Source organism: Elgaria multicarinata, chromosome 2 (assembly GCF_023053635.1).
Source record: "Elgaria multicarinata webbii isolate HBS135686 ecotype San Diego chromosome 2, rElgMul1.1.pri, whole genome shotgun sequence".
Lineage (NCBI taxonomy): Eukaryota > Metazoa > Chordata > Lepidosauria > Squamata > Anguidae > Elgaria > Elgaria multicarinata.
Window position 1 is genome coordinate 134,454,959 of NC_086172.1, and position 21,855 is coordinate 134,476,813.

Sequence of the window (21,855 nt, forward strand, 5' to 3'; positions counted from 1 at the left end):
CGGCTGTGTATCTTTCACTCAGTTTACTGTTCAGGCTGTTATAATTTGAGCGTAGTGAAGTACACAGGCCTTGAGAATAAGATGCCATTCGCCAAGTGCTGCTAAATTGGACTGAAAATACTGAAACTGTTTTTAAAGCATATTCTGTTCTGATGACACCAATCTGTATTTTTGTTTAGGAAAGAAATATTCTTACAACAGAGAATGAGGCTTTAAAACTGCGACTTAAACAGGCACATAAGAAAATTGAATTTCTCAGCATTCGAAGAAACCATATATTGGACAGCAGGGAACATGGAGACTACCTTTAGTTAAGAAGTCAGTAGCTCTTGTGTAGAACATAGTAAAGGTGAATGGGCCTTTACTGCATTTGATTATATGTGGAGTTTAAACAAAGGTATTACGGTTGGATCTTCCTGTCCTTCCTATTAACAAAATGCATGGATGCATGCATTCTCTATTAACAGGTTTAAAATAGTTTGCCTCCAAATTATGAAACTTAAAATTCTGCTTAATTAGGGCAAGGAGTACTCTTGCTGTCTTTATAGCAAGGTAGCTAAATTACATTGGTGAATAAGAATGCCTGAAGAGATGTCTCAAGAGACCTCTCCAATTGTAAGCAAATTTGTTAGCACAGACTGGAAAACGAAGTTTTCGGGCAGTGTGAGAGGAGGGAAAACAAGTGTTGAAAATACCTGTGGAAAAGCCACCCTCATGGTTTCCCTAGCAGACTGTGTTCCTAGCCATGAAAATATAGGACAAGCTTCAGCCAAGGCTTAAGTCCTATTGATTTCAATTCGATACTGCTATGCACGTGGCTGACTCTCTCCCTCTGAAATTATTGGATCTTAAAAGTGGCTGCTCTTATCCTATGTTTTTCTCACCAGAAACATAGGTTAGAAGAAAACATGATGAAGACTTTGCATGATATAATCCCATTGGTTTCACATGCATAAGCATGTGAATAAGCATTTCACATTTTCCCACCAAAATAATTGGGTGTTTTATTTTTGGGTGGATTGTGCCCTTAATGGTTAATTGACAAAATACCTATTTCTTTTTGGACATTTTCCTCCACGAGTTATGCAGTTCCTAAATATTCTGCCAATTTAGATTTGGAACAAAATCTGTGAGAGTACTTTTGTTCTACTCCCATTCATCCAGATAGAACTTGTGCAAGAGAGATTCCTGGTGGGTTGTGCCATAATTGATTCTTTGCTTATCTTCTGAAGCTTAATACTTGGCTTCATGCTTTTGTTATTAAGGCCAGATCTTTAAAATGCGGCCAGTCAGTGATGATCTGTACAGAATTTTAAGTATTTCAGATCATAATGTATAAAAATTCAGAGGCCACAATGTGTTGGATAACTTTAATATATTATGGTATTATTATTATTATTATTATTATTATTATTATTATTATTATTTATTTATATAGCACCATCAATGTACATGGTGCTGTACAGATAACACAGTAAATAGCAAGACCCTCAGGGCATGTTTAGACAATTCCACCCTTCAGTGAATCTTCCCTTCTTGGAGAGATATCTGGAATACATCTTGGATCACGTTCTTTGAGAGGTTATTCAGATGATTTGTGGGGGAAACAACCGAGATTACCCTAATTATCTGCTCTACGTGTGTTGCTATGTCATCTGAATCTGGCACGTTGTGCAGGCGTAGTGAATTTTCACATACTCTACACCTTACTGCAAACTATGAGTTGTAAGGTGGGTGAAAATTCACTATGTCTGCACCAATTTCAGTTGACACTGCAACTCGCCATGGTGTGGATAATTAGGGTAAACTTCGTTGCATGACCAGCATGTTTGGGGATAGGGGAAACAAGAAGAAAAGGTGGTTTCTCCCCCTTGGATTCTTCTCACCTCATAGCTAGGGATAGCGGATCATGCAGGGGAAACATCTTCTCACATATGTTCATCCGCATACATCCCTTCACAAGTAAATGGCCAGGTTTGCACTGTTGCAGAGGAGAAATAAGCCACAGTGGCTTATGTCCCCTCCCTGCACAAGCTGGTTGTGTGCAGGGGGCTCACACAGTTGCCCCCAGCACTGCAGCTTGTCTTGTTTTGTCATGCAAACCTGAGCAAGGTGGTTTGTTGCTGTGGGTAATAAGATACCCTGAAAGTCCTGTGTTCACACAGTCACAGAGGAGAAATAAACTACTATGATTTATTTCCCCTCTGAGGTCATGTCATTGTGTTGTTTCACAGGCAGTTTCCCATTTATTTTCTCACTTGCTATACATATGGCACATTTGTTAATTTTTTCCACCATACATGAGCTGTGGATTCAACCTCAGATAGAAACTATTCTCTAGGAGGAACGCTTGTGCATGATCATGATTCTACAGGAACGGTGAATGGCCATCCACATTTCAGAGCAGCTGAAACTATCCTGGAGATTGAATGCAATCTTGCACAGCCTACAATAGTTGATCGTTGCAAGCTCAACTTTGTGGTGTATTATATCTTCAGGTGATATTTCCAATCTGAGAACAATATTATGGTCTCTAGCTTATTTTTTTCTGGTTTATGGAATTTAAGGTACTAGGTAAAAGTTACGTCGCTTGGTTTTAAAATGAACATAATTCACCTTTTTCCTTAATGACACCCTACATGCATTTCTGCTCTGACTTTAAAGATGTGGCAGTCATAAATTCTTTTATATGTGAGAGCAAAAGTTTAGTGACATGGACATTGTTTTTACTTGTGAGTCCTGCTAACACTCACTTGAATCTTCTCCCACTGTAAAAGTGGCTACATTCCTATTCCATTTATTGTGCAAGAAGCCATCCCCTCACTTGCAGAGTCCAGCTGTGTACTGATAATAGTGTACAGAGAACTAATTACATCCTTCAGGCAGAGCATTTGTATTCACAAGTAATATAGAAAAGACATGAAGGTTTAAATGTACAACTCTTTGCACAGCTCTCACATAAATGTGGCATAGTTGCTTGAATTCAGATCTAGAAACTCAGGTTCAAATTCTGTTTTGGATATAAAGATCACGAGATAGCTTTAGTTACTTATCTTTTAGACAAACCTTACTGTGAGGCTAAAATCCTGCTCTTGACGGATGGATGGGATTAAAATTAATACCTCAGAAAATGGATTCCTGCATATTCAACACCTGTGGACAAATAACAGAACAGATGCTGGAAGACACTTTTGTGTTGTCTTGTGAAAATCACTTTAGATTTCCATTCTATAATTATTCTAGAACTGACAAATAAATGATACACTATGAAATGTGGTATCAGACACTTGTGAACTTTATATAGCTTATATTTATTTACAATCTCGGTTTAAAAATCCGGTTCCAAATTCCATAATTTATTTTTACAAGGATGAAGTATTATTTGCCCAATTATGGTGGTATTTGTACTTTGTGTTCCAATATGTGTTTACTCCTTTTGGAGTAATTTCATTGTTAAATAGCCTGTTTTGTACCTTAATTTGTAAGGCTCAGCATGAACAACTTACAAGATTCTTTATATAAGCAGTTTCTGTAATTTAAATTTGTGTGATTCAGAACGTGGGTCTTGTTCTTCATATTACATAAATCTGAGAAGGTAATGTACCTACATTTCACTGACTGTAAATACTTGTATATAATATTTAAAATTAGTCATGCATGATTTTCTATATTTGAACTGAGTTGAAATCTAGATATTATACACTAAACACAAATATCTTAGGAACCATAGAAATGAAAACACAAGTGACACGTCTCACACTTGTCCTCTTTTGGTAACCTTCTTCCATTTATAGGACAGCTTTCTTAACATGTAAACCCTCATGAGATCCTATAGCACCCAGTCCAAACTAGTATTGGTATATATTAGAGCTGGGAAATCTTTTCCTCCACAGATAAGGATTCCATCTTGTCTGGGAGAGATGTTGTGAGGTTTTGTAGCACAGTGTCTTCAGTATACAGCTGATACCCAGTTATAGCTTACCTTTTCAAATCCTAGAGAGGCAATAGGATCGCCGAATAGGTGTTTTAACAATAAATTCTGAGCCAGAGGAGGACTACCAAAAAAAAAAACCTCAATCAAGTTTAAGGTAGTGTATCCATGGTTATTAAACCTGGTAATAAATAGAAGGCCTGCCGTGCATAACTTTCCATGGCAGTTATGCAGTTTGGGAGTGCTTCTGTGTCAAGATAGTCAGGTGGCCATCATGGGTAGAGCATTTTTCCAGCTACGCCTGGTGCAGTAGTTGCACCATTTCTTAGAATACAAAGACCTTGCCTCTGTCATACGTGTTTTAGAAACTTAGCAATAAGTGGGGCTGCCTAGGAAGACTCTGGAAACCTTAGTTGGTTCAGAGGGCAGTAGCCATAGCTAGCCAGAAGGCGCAAATTGCACTGGCAAGAAAGGAGCTGCACTGGCTAACTAATTTCTGAGCAGAACTCAAAGTAACCTTTAAAGACCTGAATGATTTGGTTATTACAAGGAGCACCCTCACCTGTAGTCCCAGTGTGAGCTGAGGAGGGTCTGCTATGAGTTCTATGGTAAGATAGTGACCAGGACGAGCTTTCTCCTTGGTAACTCTGGCCCCTTCCCTTGCTTGCACTTCCTTGCTATTTTGGAAAGATGAAGGCCATTTGGTAGGGAAGCTTTTTGCCTCCCTAATTTGGACTGAAATTTAACATCTATGAATATTAATTTTACAATTCTGTGTTGTTTCATAACTAGTATTTTGGTTTTGGGTCAGAATACTTTGTGCTGTTCTATCTAGTTCTGTGAAGATCATGGTTCTGTGGATAGTTACATTAAAGTAAGCCCTATGAAACCCAGTTGGCTTTACTTCTGAGCAAACTTACATAGGCATAGGTTGTTGGCAAGTCTCTAATGCACTACCCACCAGTGATTTTTCCCACCTAAGCTAATGCATGTGCAGTTAAAGGAGAGGCTTCACTGCCACTAGCACAATGCAGTAAAAGATTGTAATAAGTACTGTTTGTGTCAAGAAAACATATGTATCCTCTTTACTGCCAGCAAATGTATCTGCTACTGTTCAAGCCCCCACACATATTTACAGCAACTGTTCAGAGCCATTGAAAAACAGTAGGCAAGCATTCAACTGCCGATGGTAGTTACATAAACCTCACATTCTTCTCAGCACTCCCAATGTGCCATACACATAGAATCATAGAATAGCAGAGTTGGAAGGGGCCTACAAGGCCATGGCGTCCAACCCCCTGCTCAATGCAGGAATCCACCTTAAAGCATCCCTGACAGATGGTTGTCCAGCTGCCTCTTGAAGGCCTCTAGTGTGGCAGAGCCCACAACCCATTATGGATCTGGTGAATCTCTCAAGACAAGGTCTTACACTGATATTATGCCATTTCATACCTAATATTGTTCAAAGATGAAAGTATTTTAAAAAACCAGAAGTCTTAAGAACGCGATGTTACAATAGCATTTGTGTTTTTTCTTAAAATAATCTTTCACCTGACAATGATATCTGTAGAACTATGACAAAGAAACTGACTTTTAAAATGTACAGGCTGTAAAAATTGCTGAAGTGCAAGTTTTGTTTGATATTTATTAAAATTAAATTACATAGTAAATATTTCTTGTATTTTTGGTTGCTGTGACCTGATAAAAATATTCTTTTTCTTGTAAGGCGCAATTCCCATATTTCAAGAGCCCTCCCTCTCTCCACTAGTTGCATGCAGATATTTCTTAATGCAGGTTACCCCCATGTGGTGACAGCTGGTATTTAGGCAGCATTAATACTTAAGAATTAAGTGTACTAAGAATATGCTAGTTCTCATATGATGTCTCAGAGTGAATACTAGCTATTAAGATGTAGAGCACAGGCTTCACGTGAATTGTGGCAGAAAGATAGCCTAAAAATAAGGGATATGGCTCTTCCTTCTGTGGAAGATTTAGGAGGCATCTCAGGGGTCAAAGGATATTGCCGACTTCTTCCTGCATGGGCAGACAGGGAGGCCTGCTGTAGCAGTCCTGCCTTGACTGGCAACAGACAGCTCCACCACTGTGCGCACCCCAAAGCAGTGCTTCTCTGGCACTAACAGCAGACGTGGGCCTACCGGGCCAGGCTTTGGATCCGCTGGATTCAAAGCCTCCTCATGCATTGCCCTAGGGATGTGGCAAGGGGAATCTTTACCCGTCCTTGTGCTGGCATAATCATTTAAAATAAAAGAACAATTTGTGACCCCCCCCCAAAAAAAAAGCGTGGAGGGAAGCTTTAGTGCCATCATGCCACAGTTTCTGCTCCGGCCAGCGAAGTCCAGCAGGGCTTAGGAAATGGAGACTCTCCCTCACGCCCTGACCGCCATAGGATTGCTAATACCAAGCTCATCTCATATGTACCAGTGGGTATCCAACGTGCAAAAACCTACGACAGCATTACCATACTTTATTTGTCAGTGCTCACAAATGCAAACAAACTACTTCTTAAACACAAAATATTCTCCAGATAACCATCAAAAAGCAAGATTTTCAGTATTTTCTGATGTGAACAAACATTCTAAAGAAAAAAATCCAAACATAAAATTGAATTGTTCCTAACACAATCTATTTACATAAAACTTAAGCTTTACAAAATACACAATTCAGGTTTAAAACATACAAAAATGTATAGAAATGTTCAAAAATCACTTAAGAGATTAATTTATTGCATTTTTAAGGAGGTTGACAAACACATAGGGATCAAAATTACCAATAACTGGCTATATTTTCCTTTTTCTCACAGGTCTTCTGATTTGGGAAGAGCAGCATATTTTTTAAAAATAATTTTTCACCATTTAAAAAACATGTGGCTCTCTTAACTTTCCCTTCTGGATGGGCAGAACTTTGAGTTGCTTTCCACACACAACTAATTAAAACAAAACTCTCTATACTACATAAGAGCTAGAATCTAGCTTAGGATGTGTGTGTACATAAATCTGTATGTGAAATAGATGGAAAAATAATTTTCTCCTGGGGAGGAAATGTAGGAGTGTCCGAATTCAGGAGCAACTGAGAGAAATCCTCCTTCCATTTATTCTATTGGCTTTGTTTCCTGCCATTCCTTACTTGTATACTTCAAGCAGTGGGCTAGCCAAGAGAAAAACTGTAGTTGCTGATCCTGCCTGCCCCCATTCCCCTTGGGAAAACCCAGGAGGGGAAACCCTGCATCCTTTGGATTCTAACGCCTAAAGGCATTTGGAGCACCTTTTAAGTGCTAGAATCCAATGTTCCCTACATCTGCCCCATTTTTCCCAACAGAAAGGCTGATTGCCCTAGGAACTATGCCCCATTGGATTATGCTTACTAAAGACAGGCAACAAAGCCTGCTGCTCCCTCACTATCAATGAAGGGGGAGGGGTGCAATTTTGCCCAGCCATGAATGTGCCAAATAATCCCCAATCCCCATTCTTCTCTCCAGCTTCAAAAATAGAAGAAGGGTTGGCCACTTACCACACTCACCAGCAGGAAGAGCCGTACTCACCTGGCAAGTGGATTTATTGAAGCTTGACTTCAAGGAAGCCAGGAAGTTGTAAGTAAAGGATTGGGTTAAGAGGGAAGGGTGTGGCCGAAGAAATTTGTTGTTTCTGGACATAACCTGGGCACACGCTAATCCTGTCTTCCTGCACAACAACCAACTCTGTCTGATAAAGTTAAGCACACAGAAGAACAGTTATTATATTGAAAGTTTCTGACACAGGGTCCTAGTGCAATTTTTATGGAACGTCTGATGATCAGACATTTTTCCTATCAGGACTGATTATCATCAAGCGTCAACGATTACACTCGCTATGGCGAGGATGGCACTGCCCTCTGGTGACTGTAATGAATGAAAAGCCTTCCTCCCAACTTTGGAGCTGCAGAGATGCGTAGGGAGATCCCAACAGCTTCAAAAAAAACTACAACCCCTCCCCAGGTTTGAGACGAAAGCTGGGGTGGGTAGTTAGGAAAAAGAGGCAGGGATTCTTCTTCCAAGAGGTGGGATGCTCTTATAGCTGCCACTTGACAAGGGGCCCAGAGCCCCACCACCAAGCACTGGCTGAAGCCAACACACTCCCTGCCTTTCCTGCAGGAGAGAGAGGTGGGCTGCAGTATGGGATGATCCTTTAATTATGAAGAATTACTCAGCAAAGGGGCTCTGAGGCCTTTCGCCAAGCTGAAACCCAAATACTCACTTCCAGCCTTCCTTGCAGGAAAGGGTTGGAGTGGGAGGTCCTTTGCTTTTGGGCCGAGGCTCTTGCCTCTATCCAGCTGGCACAGCAGAGGCACATAACCACAATTTTTGGCTTGGCTCATAACCAGAATCTTGATCATCACTGCAATTTGTGCAGACTGCCACCTCCTGCATTTTCATGGAAACCTGGTGCAGTGGTTCTATTTTTAATTTAAAACATACATTCCAGCTAGCAAAACTACTCCTTTCTACTTTTTCCATAAATATTTTCAGACTGGAGGCCAATTTCAGCATATTATGCTTATGTTCTTCTTTGTATGAGGCAATCATTGAGGCCTGACCACTCGGGAAAAAAATCTATTTTTAAGATCCATATTTCTGGCTTGTTATTACATTAAAAATCGAGAAGCTCTAGACAGTATCAAAAATAATAATTGCTTCTTTAACAAGTAACATTTTTCACTTAATCAAAACATTTAGGGTCATTTCACACGTCACATTTTCTACATGGCTATTACCTGCACAGAAACCTGTACATACCCTGTGTGCTCACTAACAGATGTGACAAGCTCAATACATGTCTATTTTGTTGCATATTCACACCACAGGAACTCTCCGCCTATCATGACTTCCAATCTCATATAAATCAAAACAAGTGACAAATGCACATATGTTGCAATTCCATAAATGAAAGTCATATCTGTGTTAGAAACCCATCATGTGCAAAATGGTTTATATTGAACTGAGTAATAGTAATTTATCAATAAGGAGGACAACACAGTTTAGATATTACAATGTTGAGTCAGCCATAGTTTATTCTAGGGCTCCTGCTCCCAGTAAACGTTGTGTGTCAGTTAAAATTATTAACAGTATTAATATCTCCTGTAGCCTCCTCCCCTTCCACCATATGACTCTCCATACCCACCTCTCGCACTGTAATCACCACGCCCTTGGAAACCCCCACCCCCCCTCCAATGACTGCTGCCCCCGCCACCCCTACCACCACCACCACCACCTCCCCCCCAGCCGCCCCCACCGCCACCTCCTCTACCTCCCCCCCTACCTCCTCCCCCTCCCCAACCCCCTCTTCCTCCCCCTCTACCACCACCATCCTGCCTCTTCTGCCATGGGGGCATTTCAGGCGGTGGGGGATCAATTTCTGTTGGTCTGCCTCCACGATCCGGTACTCTTCCCATCAAGACCTGAAACAAACAAAATATAGTAAGATTGTATTTCCCAGCAGACCCTAAACCACCACACTAACTCAGGGTACACGGATCAAAATTACCATGCTCCGAGTCATCAACATGCTTCCCCAAAACAGTCCAAGTCATAGACTATGACTTTTCAACAATGCTAAAGATTTATATAAAAATAAATACTGTTGCATAATTCTTCAGCTACAGAACCACACAGTACACAGTTCAAGGACCAATTGGTGCATGAAGAGAAAATACTAACAGCCCGTAGAGTACTTTATGTAATGCAGCAGTACGTGTGTGAGAGAGTGATGCCTTGAGATTTCATAAAAAGGAATTAATGTATGAGACAGCATGGTTTATAATACATCTCTCTTGGTCATGAAGAAGTCTTCTACTCTGCTGAGCTTACGTCCAAACAATTGTACAAAAACAAACCTCCAGCAGTTTTGTTTTTTTGATTAGCTTATTGTTTGTTGTTTAGGTCTGGGGTTTTCATCCGCTCAAGTCTCATCAAGGTATTCTATCTACTCATGGTACTTGTTTAACTATATCCTGCAGACACATCAGGGTATTTCTCATATTGCATGATGATTCCCACAGTCATTCCTGACTCCTTGACAAATCTGCCTATACAAGACACATAGCTAGAAATGTGCATTTACCACATGTACCTATTAAATGTTTTAGGGATAAAAAGAGGACATTTCATGAGTATAAAATCAGAGAGTATGGGAAGATACCCTGTAGATGCAGATGTAGCTATCCCTATGCCACTTCACACACTGCCCTCCTGCACAAAATTCAACTTCCAGCATGCTCCTTGTATTGGCTATAAGCCCAGCTGCAGTGGGTGTTCGTTTGACTCTCACAGAATCATACAAAGAGGGTTGTGTGATATTATGTCCAGGCTGAGACAAAAGCAATTGAATGATTAGCAAGCCACTAGTTATGGGGAAACCACCTCCTTTTCACAGAAAAAAAACTTACTGGTAAAATGCCTGACTTTTGACTCCAAGATATACAACAGTCCCATCCTCCCCCCCACCATGCAGACTTCAACGTCAAGTCTGGCTCCAAACAACACGCACTTGCTTTTTGTAACGTCTCGACTGACAAAGAGATCTCAAAAGCTTGCACATGTGTGACCTTTGAACTGGCCTAATAAATGTATTGCCCCAATACAGATTTTGTACAAAAGGGTCTGTTTTCTTAAAGCTTGTTGTCTCGCTGTTTCCTATTCCATTTTAAAATGTGTTGAGCACTTTCCTGCACGTTTTATTTTTTCCTGTCAGTTTTCAAAACAGCCCTACAAGTGGCACACTTTCAGTTCAGGCGTTGTTAAAAGTATAGAGATTTTATCTAAACAAATCTCGCAAGAGAAGGTCTTCCGACTGCAAGGGTATTTTACATTGAACACAATGGATTTGTGCTTGACCCCCAGTCAGACAACCTGCAAGTAAGCACTACCCACAATCAGGGTTTGAGAAGCTCTGGTGAAGGGAGGTTTCACAGACGGTGCAGGCATATATTGGTTACTAGTCCTGATGGCTCTATGCTACCTCCAGTATCAGAAGCAGTAGGCCTATGTACACCAATTATGGAGGAACATGGGTGAGAGGGTGCTGATGCACTCATGTCCTGTTTGTGGGTTTCCTGTGGGCAGCTGGCTGGCCACTGTGTGAATGGAATGCTGGACTAGATGGACCCTCGTCTGATCCAGCCTAGCTCTTTTTATGTTCTCATATTTCTTTGCAGGATTTGCATTACTAGGGCTGTGCTCCGCTTCATCGGATTATCCTTCAAAGAACTGCTCTATTATAGTCAATGGAAATGAACCAAAATGCTTACAGCTCTGTCATTTTTTAATTAAAGAGATGAAACTTGGCACCACAATAGTTCTTAAGTAGAGCTTTAGCCATGCCAAGTTTGAAACAGATCTGTTCATGCCTTGATTTTTAGAAATATTTTAAAGTTGGAATAACCACTCTGTTGTAGTCTATGGAAAGTAACAAAAATGCTTTACATCTCTGTCATTTTTAAAGATAAAGAGATGAAACTTGGCACCATGGTAGCTCTTGGCACCACGCTTCATAATGGAATAATGGGTAAGCTTTCCTAAAAAAAAATTTTGGGGGGATGAAAATGTGTGCTTCTGAAGAACAACTAACAGAGACTAGAAGACTGACAGAACACTCACAAAGGATTTTTTTTTTGGTATTTTAAAAGATTTTTTAGTGGGGGAGGGGTAGTAGACTTTAAACACACACACACGAACAGCAGGCACTGGGGTATTGGCTGAAATGTAAGGTAAAGTATTTTAAAAGGATTGGAATGGAAAGAGAGAGATTTAGTGGGGCTAACAGTAAACACACACACACACACTCAATAACAATAAAGGGAAAATTTGGGGTGGGTAAGGTGCTTGGAAGGAACTTGAATTTTAGATAGACACACGCAACAAGAAGAAACTAGTACCACATTGACTGGGACAGACAGACTGGGATTTAAAGAAGGATTAGAATGATAAGGGATTTCTTCTACATATTTTAAATTTTTTTTAGTGAGGGTAATAGGATAGAACAAGAACACACACACGCACTTACTCACACACAAAGGGGGAGTGTGGGGTAGGTATAAGGAGCTTGGAATTTGGGGATTGGAATAGACAACAAGAAGAACCAGCACACACACAAGACCCAAAGAAAAGCAGAGACACAGAGCAAACAAACAACAAGCAGCAGCTTCCTCTCTCACACTCTCTGGCTCTCTCCTCCTTCCTTTCTTCCTAATGCTTCAGGAGTTATCAGAAGGAATGACTTCCTGGGCAAGGACAAATTGGTAATATCATCTGCAATCCCCCCCCCCCCGCCCCTAAGCACTCTGAATGGAGGGGGGCAGGAAGGACACTGTGGCTATTGATTAGCTACAGGTGTCAATCTCAAAACTACCCCTCAGCTTCTTCCTAATATGGAGAAGTGTTGTTTAGTTAGTCAATCAACATCCTAACAAGTTAAAACGACCCTCACAAAGCCTAAAGAATAGTCAGATACTTTTGGAGCGCTTTGGAGCTCCGAACAACCTTCTCTCCGCTCCGCCGGTATCTTGACTGTTTTAAAACCATCCCCAAACTACACTGTGGAGCTCCGATGAACCTTCGGATTTTCAGAGAGCAGCGCACTCCCCTAGTTGCTACAGCATCACAAGTGTACCAAAATGTACAAAAAGCCAGAGTGATTCAACGCCCCCCCTCTCAGAATAACAGTAACTTACCTTGTTGGATTGCCATGAAGACAGGTGTGTTACAAGTTAAGCACCTCACACATTAGAAGTCTGAAATAAACATTCTCACAAGCATGGGCACCAGTTGCTAATTGTTTGGCTAGCTCAAGGAAACTCCTGCAACTGCTATTACATTAAAGTATACCTTATTGATTGCACAAGTTTCTCGTGTAGATCCACTGCTCGTTCTTACAATCTTTGATAAGTCTTCACGAGCAGCTAGAAGATGGGCTAATGAAATAGTTGATTTAGGAGAGAGTCCATAGCGTTTGGGTTGATAAATCCTTGCAATATCATCTGTTTTCACCTAAAACAAAATTGTTAAGATCCACTTTATAGTTACAGAAATAGTAAACAAAAGTATGGGGGGGGGGGGGCATAACAGCATTACATTTACTGTTGAACATTGTTACTTATGTCCAATATGTTGCTAATTGCTATTTTGCAGTCTAATATTACATGAGATCCTAGTAACAGCTGGCAGAAGCCCTAAAGAACAATACCATTTGAATAATGTTATAGAACAGGTAATTTATTTATTTTATTTAAAATATTTCTTGGCCACTTTTTAGGGCAGAAGCTCTCCCAAGGCGGCTTACAGCAATAAAATACATAAAAGGAGGTAAGGAGGTAAAGTGAATCACACATGCAACTAGAGTTTTCTTTTAATTTTTTTGCTGCCCAAAAGGCAAGTAAGTTTTCCATTTAGGCAGGAGCTTGCCTCTTAAGCTGCCAGAGCACACGCAGAGGTAACTCTACAGAAACCAGTTACATCCATAGTTCTTCATTGCATGTCATCTTTAAAGCTCCACCTTTAAAATCTAACACAATCCCTTAAAAAAACAACAACTGAAGAATTCTTTCAATGCATAAGTTAAAGATGTTCAGGAAAAAAACAATACTTCCAATGACTGCAGCAGAGAAACCAAGTAGCAAGGATTCGCTCTCTTTTGCCCAATACAAAACAGCTATATGTATGGAACGCACATCAGCAATAAAATGCTTAGAAAACCACAGCAGATGCAACTACAAAGAAGTAAACAAAACATATTTACCTTGGCTCTGTCAGACCACCCAAAGGACTGTACAGTGACATCTAAGCGTTTCATTAACATACGGCGGCGGCATTCGTATTCACTGAGAAGAGCTTCATTGATTTTGTCCAGCCTGTTCTATAGCGTTGGAGCACAAAACAGTTCAATAGCAATATGAAATACAGAAACTACTTAAAAATAGCCAAAGTGTTTTTAAGTGCCATTTCTACAAAAATGGCATTTTTAAGTAGGCAAAATCAAATCTGTACCGACTCATGGAAGAGAGCATTCCATATGAAGACAGAGTGATGAGAAAGAGCACTTAATTATAAAAGGAAATATATGTCCACCTAAAGAACCAGAGCGACACCATTTCCTATTAAGCATCCATTTTCTAGGACAGCTCTTCTGAGCTGTTTAACCTTGTCAGAGGCCCCGCGGGAAGAATAGGCAAGAAAGCGTTTGGCCACGTGGAGGGAGGACGGGTCTAGTTTCTCTCTTGTGCCCCTGGCCATCTCCAGCCTCAAGGTTGTAAAATGCCCAGCTCCGCGGGCGGGAAAGGAGATTGCTTTTAGCTGGGCCTGTGTGAAAAGTGTCACTGCTCCTCTCGACTTCAATCAAGGAGGAGAAGGGGGAGAACCAGAGAGGGTATTAAACTGGGAAGGGCCACTGTGCTAGTTGCTGTTGTTATTATTATTGGATTTTTATACTGCCCATCAGCTGAAACTCTCTAGGCAGTGCACAATCAAAAACCATAAAATATAACAAGTACAGATAAATTTAAAACATTAAAAGTTAAAAGGCAATATAAAACCAGCTAAGTTAAAATCCAGAGAAAGCCTGTGTGAAAAAGTAAATTTTCAGGAAACGTTTAAAAGGTGTTAACGTTTTCCACCGCCTGAACCGCATGAAGGAGGGTTTTCTAGAGGGTGGGTGCCACCACAGAGAAAGCCCGCCACCGAGGTCCTTCATGGCGACATTCTGTTTGTTTCAGAATGGCCAGTAGGGCCCTCCTCTGAGGATTGTAGTTGTCGTCCGGGTGCATATAAAGGAAGGTGGTCTACTAGGTATTCTGGTCCCAAGTTGTCTAGGGCTTTGTAAGATAACAAAAGTTGCCTTTTGTTCCTGTTTACCTCGGGGAAAGGACATGTTTATCTTCAGCGGAGCTTATGAGAAGTTATGACTAGGGCAGCAGCAGTCTTCATTATTTTTTTAATCTGTATTGGGTTTCCAACTGTTGTGTAATTGTATCAATCTCTTTGTATCAATTTGGCTTTATAATTTCCAATCTTGCACCAATTTGGCTTTTAATCGTCCAATTCCCCTTTCCCCCTCTTGTAAATAAACTACTTATCTATTCAAAGTGTATGCTTTTTCCAGTTGGGTCACTGTTAAATCCAGTGTTACTCTGAGGCTAGCACTACTAATTTTATATTGTCCTTAGCTCTGAGACACGAGGGAACCACTTTGGTCCCTGATTCAGCAGAGCTAAGGAGGCTAAGCAAGCCTGGGAACACCTCCATCCGAGCCTGGTAGCAGGGTGGGAAGGGGGTGGCAGCTTTCCACTATAAGTGGTTTTGAATCACAATTTTTCATCTGCCTTCCTTTACAGCCTACTGAATATGCAAGTGAAAAAATAATTACCATTTGATCTGGATTCAAAGGCGTTTTTAGCAGAGGTTTGCCCACATATGTATTTGGAATTTTTGATAAAACGTCTTTAAGCTGAAAAAGAAACATAGACATACATTAAAACAAAACTGCTAACAGTGCAAAGCTATACATGTCTATTCAAGACATAAGTCCCAGTAAGTTTAAAGGGACTTACTTCCCAGTAAGTGGGAATAGACGTCACTGCATCCTGGAACTTTTCCCATTTTAACAAAAAGCACATGACATTCCACAGCAATTAAGCTTATACTAAGAAGTAAAGGTTTGCCATATTTGGGGGGTAAAAAAACTTTGACTTGCAGAAATACAATGGACTATATTTACATATATAGCAAATGTAGAAAATGCACTGTACCTTTGATTCTATATTACTTAACAAAAGTGGAATGTCAGAAGATGAAGATGCCTTTGGTAGACCCAAGACATCAAAGATTTTTTGGATTTCTTGATGGATTTCATTATTCTTTGACAAATGAGAACCTTTATGTTGTTTGAACTGTGATATCTGCAAAGCTTGAAGTTCTGTACTTAAAAATACTACGAGGAGAAGGAGAGAGAAGGGTGGGAGAGATAACATAAAAACTTGAGAAGGATTTGTGCACAATTATGTTTCAGTACATAAATAAGCAAGATTAATTCGCTGGACAGATTGGTTGGGATATAAATGTAAAATAAATGAAATAAGACATGAAGCAAATGGAAAAGAATTTAGAAGGAAGGTCAATGTTACAACTATTATATTTCTTTTAAGTATTAAGAAACCACGAAAATGTGTTTGGACTGTATCTTGATACAACTTCCGCTTTAGATTAGATTGTCAATAATTCAGCGACAACTTGTTAAGAAATCCACACCAAGCGTTATCTACCCTTTTTCCCTTAAGGGAAAAAGTATGTCGGTTCATACTGACATATCCCTTTGCAATCACTTGGGGAAAGATTAGTGATATTAAGTGGTATTTAAGCATTACTAATAAATAAATAGTAAATACCTAAAAAAATACCGTGAACCATGTAAATTTCATGGCATTCTTGCCAAGAGCAACAGCCACAGGAAAAACAACCAGCTAATTCCAAGCACAGCTGAAGTCACACAAAGCTTTTTCCGCGTTCACATGAACATGACCGGGTAGAGCAGGGGTGGACAACTTGTGGCCTCCAGATGTTGTTGGACTGTGGCTCCCATCAGTGCTAGCCAGCATGGCTAATGGTGAAGCCTGCAGTCCAACATCATCTGGAGGATTATAAGCTGCCCACCCCCCTGATGTAGAGGGACTAAGCACTGGGAACCTGGGGACTAAGCACTGGGGACTAAGCACTGGGAACTGAGGATTTCTGCCATAATAGGCAGATATTTGGAGGCATAAAACACCATGCCTGGGATTTTTTCATTCAATGGTTAGCTACTGTGCTCTGGAATCAAATCTTATATGCTTCCATACAGTGGTCACAACACCTAAGATTAGATACAGGTCCAATGCTGCCTAAAAAAGGGAGACCTCTTCTCTTCCTGGAAAGCCATGTGGTAGAAATTAATCACAAGCAATATTGCAAAAAGAAACACACTAGTTAACTTACATAGGACTTTAAGACAATCGTCTTTCTTTTTTAATCGGTCTTTAATTTCCCCAGATACAAGCGTAGAATATGGACAAGCCAGTTCTTTTAAAAAGCCACTCATCTCGAGCTGTAAACTTTCGATATCTTCACCACCTTTAAAAAAAGCGGGGAAATACATATTTTAAAACCCTCCAATCTATTTCCAGTTGAAAAAATGGTTTGGTAACTAGTTTAGGACTTTGACGCCATTCAGATAAATTTCAGAGATTAACCTTAAACTTATAGTAATGTAATGCAATGCAATTCCTATTGAAAACAATAATACATAACTTGAGAAAAAAAGTATTTTCAACAGGCTATTTGTACACATGAATACCATGTCTGTGCACTAAAAGGACAGAATGAATTTTGGTCTCCAAATACTATTTTTACAATGACTTGGAGTGCAGGCACAGAGACACAATTGAACTTACTTGTTTAGGACTTTTAGCTCAGCAGAAATCAGCAAGTTTAATGCTGTTATAAAAATCTGTAGTGGGCCCACATTTAGAATACTGTGAATAGTTCTGGCCATGACACATCAAAAATGATATCACAGAGTTGTAAAAGATACAGAAAGGCATGTAAAGGTATTTCCAGATGACAACAAAACACACACTGTATTTATTTCTTTTGCTAACGATATATAAACACTAGTCAGATTCAGGGTCTTTGTTGCATAACATGTCACTCCCATGCAATGCGTCACTTTTTTCATAATGGATAGCTATGTTGGAGGAAATGTTACTTTCCACCTCTGTCCCTTAACTAGGGCTCCCAACACAGCAGTGAGAACATCAACAGACTGTCCCTTTCTCCATAAAGCGCAACTGCCTCTTCCATTGTTACTACTTTGGGATAGGTAAGAGTCACCCCAACTCCTTAATTACAGTTTCCATCAGCCAGTATTGCTGCAGAAAATGTGTATACCACCCCATATCTGAAACAGATTCCAGAGCAGTGAACATAAGAAGTAGAATAGTAAAATATTCAAAAATTAAACCACCATTACTATACTAAAAAAAAAGCCAATAAAAACCTTGGCTGTCTGTCAAGGAATGCTTCCTGGAATAAGACTGTTTTCAGGAGGCACTGGAAACAATACAGTGTTGGCACCTACCTGACCTCCAAGGGCATGGAGCTCCACAGAAAGGGGACCACCATACTGAAGGCTCTTCTCCTGGTGGACTCTAATCGGGCTATCGGTCCATGTGGAACTACCAGGAGCATGCCCTCTGATGACCTTAGTGACCAGGCAGGTTAGTAAGGGAGAAGGCACTCTTAGGTATCCTGGTCCAAAATAGTTTAGGGCTTTTTACACTAGTACCAAAACCTTAAACCTAGCCCGGTAGAAATAGGCAGCCAGTGCATTCCCCTCTGCAAAGGAGTTACATGCTGAAAATAGACAGCTCCTGACAACAGCCGAGCTGCCACGTTCTGCACTAGCTCCAGCTTCCGGAGAAGCGTTTATATTTATTTATTTATTTATTTATTTATTTATTACATTTCTATACCGCCCAATAGCCGGAGCTCTCTGGGCGGTTCACAAAAATTAAAACCATTCAAAGTATAAAACAACAGTATAAAACCATAATATAAAATACAATATAAAAGCTCAACCAAAAAAAAACCGCAGCAATGCAAAATTACAAATTTAAAACCATGTTATTTAAAATTTATAGATTGTTAAAATGTTGGGAGAATAAAAAGGTCTTCACCTGGCGTCTAAAAGCATATAATGTAGGTGCCAAGCGAACCTCCTTAGGGAGCTCATTCCACAGCCGGGGTGCCACAGCAGAGAAGGCCCTCCTCCTGGTAGCCACTTGCCTCACTTCCTTTGGCAGGGGCTCACGGAGAAGGACCCCTGAAGATGACCTTAGGGTCCGGGCAGGTACATATGGGAGGAGGCGTTCCTTCAGATAACCTGGCCCCAAGCCGTTTAGGGCTGTAAATGTTAATACCAGCACTTTGAATCGGGCTGGACCTGGACTGGCAGCCAATGAAGCTGGAAAAGGACTGACATGATGTGGTCTCGTCGGCCAGTCCCTGTTAGTATAGAGCTTGATTTTGCTTAGGGCCTCTGCATGTCTTAATCCACACTGTATCATGGTTGTGGCGGTTAACAGCATAGCAGTTAAAAATCATTTCAAAAGACTTCCATTGTAATTTTATTTCCAAACTAGAAACATAAGTTCATGAGATTTTTAGAAATGAATTACAAATGTTGAATTGGCTGTGACAAACACACACACATTTCCAATAGATTAAAATTAAATTTTTGGAAATACCAGTCGTTGAGGAGATGCTTTCTTCCAGGTTACACAATGGCTGTATTTGGGAACTTAGCCAAACACAAAGTTCACAGAAGTCTTGAGAAGCTAGACCAGCTTCTGCTGCTTTATTAAGGGCATCTTCATCCAGAAGAGGGCCTTTGTACCTAGGGGTAAAAATACAGAATGCAAAATATTTGAACTAACAAGCACAGAAATGACTTAATTTTTGCTACAGAAATAAACTACATCAATTTAATTATTTAAAAAGGCTATGCAAACGAGTTTAATTGATCATACAAGTTTCAATCAAATATATTTGCATATGGGAAAAACATTTCTGAAGCTTGAAACATATTTTCATTGTTTATTTCTTCATACCGCCTTTCTGTAAAAACAAACACTACCAAGGTGAAAACAATAAGGACAAAAACATTTTAAATGATGCACAGGTGTTATATTGGGCATCATCTTAGAAGAGCCTTTCCTTCTGTGTGTGAAAGGAGAGGGAATGTCTCTTTCAAGACAGGGGTTGCCATCTGATGGTGCTATATAAATAAATAATAATCTGCAGGTTTTATAAGCTTTTGTATTAAGAATTTAAAAATAAGATTTTAACTTCACAAAACAATTTTAAACATCCAGCCCTATTAATTATAGTAATATAATGTATAAATGAAGTGTTGATTACTACAAAAAATATTTTGCTTTGGATGATTTCTTAGATGTTTGCAGCTGCAACATTTGTCCTGCACACTAATAATTCAGGCCCCACTACCTTGCACTTTTTCTTTTTTCTTTTTATACACATGCTCCTCCAATGTTTGTTGGATGAATATTAAGTTGCATATTTATTGACCTATAAAGCCCTATATGGCTCGGGTCCAGGTTATTTGAAAGAACGTATTCTCCCTTATGAGCCTGCCCATGCTTTGAGATCTTCTGGAGAAGCCCTTCTTTCAGTCCTGCCATCTTCACAGGCACGCTTGGTGGGAACATGGGAAAGGGCCTTCTCGGTGGCTGCTCCAGTGCTTGGGAACTCTCTTCCCGGGGAAGCTAGGCTGGCTCCCTCCTTGATGGGCTTTCGGAAGCAGGCTAAAACTTTTTTTTTCCAGCAGGCCTTTGGAGAATAATCTGGCCCTCAATCTATGTTAATGTCTTATAATTTTGTTGTGTATTTTAAACGTTTATGGTTTTGTCCCCCACCCCCATGTATGTTTTAAACTTTGTAAGGCTGCCTTGAGGCCCAGCATTGGGCAAAAGGCGGGATACAAATAAATGTAATAATAATAAGTCTAATTCTGCCATAATTAGTCTTCAAATTCTCATGAAGTTGCCACAACCATGGTGTCTAACAGCAGACATGGCGAATCATAAAACTTTGAACTCTTCTATCTCAAAAGCGCCATTTCTTTTCTTAGTGAGAAAGCCACAATCCAGTGCAATTAATCATGTTTAAGGCTAAGCAAGCTTACTTGGAATCTGTCCTATGGAAACCAACAGGCTTCCAAGTAAACATGGTACGAATGGAGCTGCTGGTAGGACAGCCATTCGTAATCACCTGCACCCCTATACTTTTTTAAAACAAACAAACAAATCACTATCACAAAACTATGGTGGTTCCCTACAAATCTAACTCCTGAGTTCTATTATTTTAAAAATTGCAATCCTGTACATATATTAACAAAGTTGTCAGGTCAAATATACCAAAGTGAGAGAGCTAGTATTTTACAAATTGGCACACATTTGGAAGCAATGCTGCAAAAACAGGAACAAAGCCAATGCAGAGCAGCAATTGATACCGGGTGAGAAATCTAGTAAATGCATACGTTGGCAATGCATCTCGTTCCTGAATAATTAGATATTTATTAAAACGCGCGCGCGGACAGTGAACAAAGAACTTGGATTGACTATAAACAGCGTGAGATAATTTTTCACGCAATGCTTCTCAGAAGAGATTTTGGACTTGAGAGTTTGTCATGTTCATAAACGCCTCCTCTCAGGCTATATGAACAATGCACACGTGGGGCAAAGGGGAGCCCAACCCCCCCCCCAAACTTCCTCTGGTATTAAGAGGGGGTCGGGGGAGGCGCACTGACTGAGACTGCTTGATGGTAAGGATTCGGCGGCCGGGGGGGGGGGCGTTATTGTATCCGCCTTTCTGGATAGCTCAGGTGCTGCCTTTCTTTGAACCGGATCGAATCGGCATCAAAAGTTCTTCTTCCTTCCAGTCGCCCAGCCCCTGTCCCGCCGCCCGCTTGCCGCAAAATCGCTCTCCCACATCTCACCCCAAAGCCTCGAGCGCGTCCAGAATGTCACACTCCATTTTCAGGCCGTGCTCCAGCTCCTTCATTATTGCTGCTGCTGCTGCTGCTGCAGCGGCCTCAGTCCCGCCCCCGAGCTCGAGCGCCCGGTGTTCCGTTCAAACAAGCCCGTCTGGCCCCCGCTGCCCAGCCTTTCGGTTCCTGCCTCCTAACAGCCCCTCTTCCCCTTCCACGCCACCGTCGTTTGTCAAGAGTTATTGCTGGAGCTCAGCCCCTTCACAGTATATTCTAGTTCCTCAGGCCGAATGAGCGGCCCTGCTGCAAGGGACAAATTTGTTCGCTTCACTCCATTTTCCT

The 21,855-nt window shown here is 40.6% G+C and overlaps 2 protein-coding genes across 2 annotated transcripts in view; one reads left to right on the top strand and one right to left on the bottom strand.

Moving 5' to 3' along the window:
* The window catches only part of RASGRP1 (RAS guanyl releasing protein 1), a 61,680-nt gene extending 61,369 nt beyond the window's left edge, over nucleotides 1-311 (top strand). The window contains exon 17 of the mRNA XM_063118466.1: nucleotides 180-311. Within this exon, the coding sequence (XP_062974536.1) occupies nucleotides 180-311 (132 nt within the window). The remainder of the gene's footprint in view (nucleotides 1-179) is intronic.
* Nucleotides 312-6,396: 6,085 nt separating this feature from the next.
* Nucleotides 6,397-21,609, bottom strand: FAM98B (family with sequence similarity 98 member B). Its single transcript, XM_063117744.1, has 8 exons — nucleotides 21,523-21,609; nucleotides 19,253-19,401; nucleotides 16,944-17,078; nucleotides 15,722-15,903; nucleotides 15,340-15,420; nucleotides 13,717-13,833; nucleotides 12,807-12,968; nucleotides 6,397-9,382 (listed from the first exon to the last, which is right to left on the bottom strand). Exons 1-8 carry the CDS (start codon nucleotides 21,585-21,587, stop codon nucleotides 9,053-9,055), a joined length of 1,221 nt encoding a protein of 406 aa, XP_062973814.1. The 5' UTR covers nucleotides 21,588-21,609; the 3' UTR covers nucleotides 6,397-9,052.
* Between the last annotated feature and the right edge of the window lie 246 nt (nucleotides 21,610-21,855).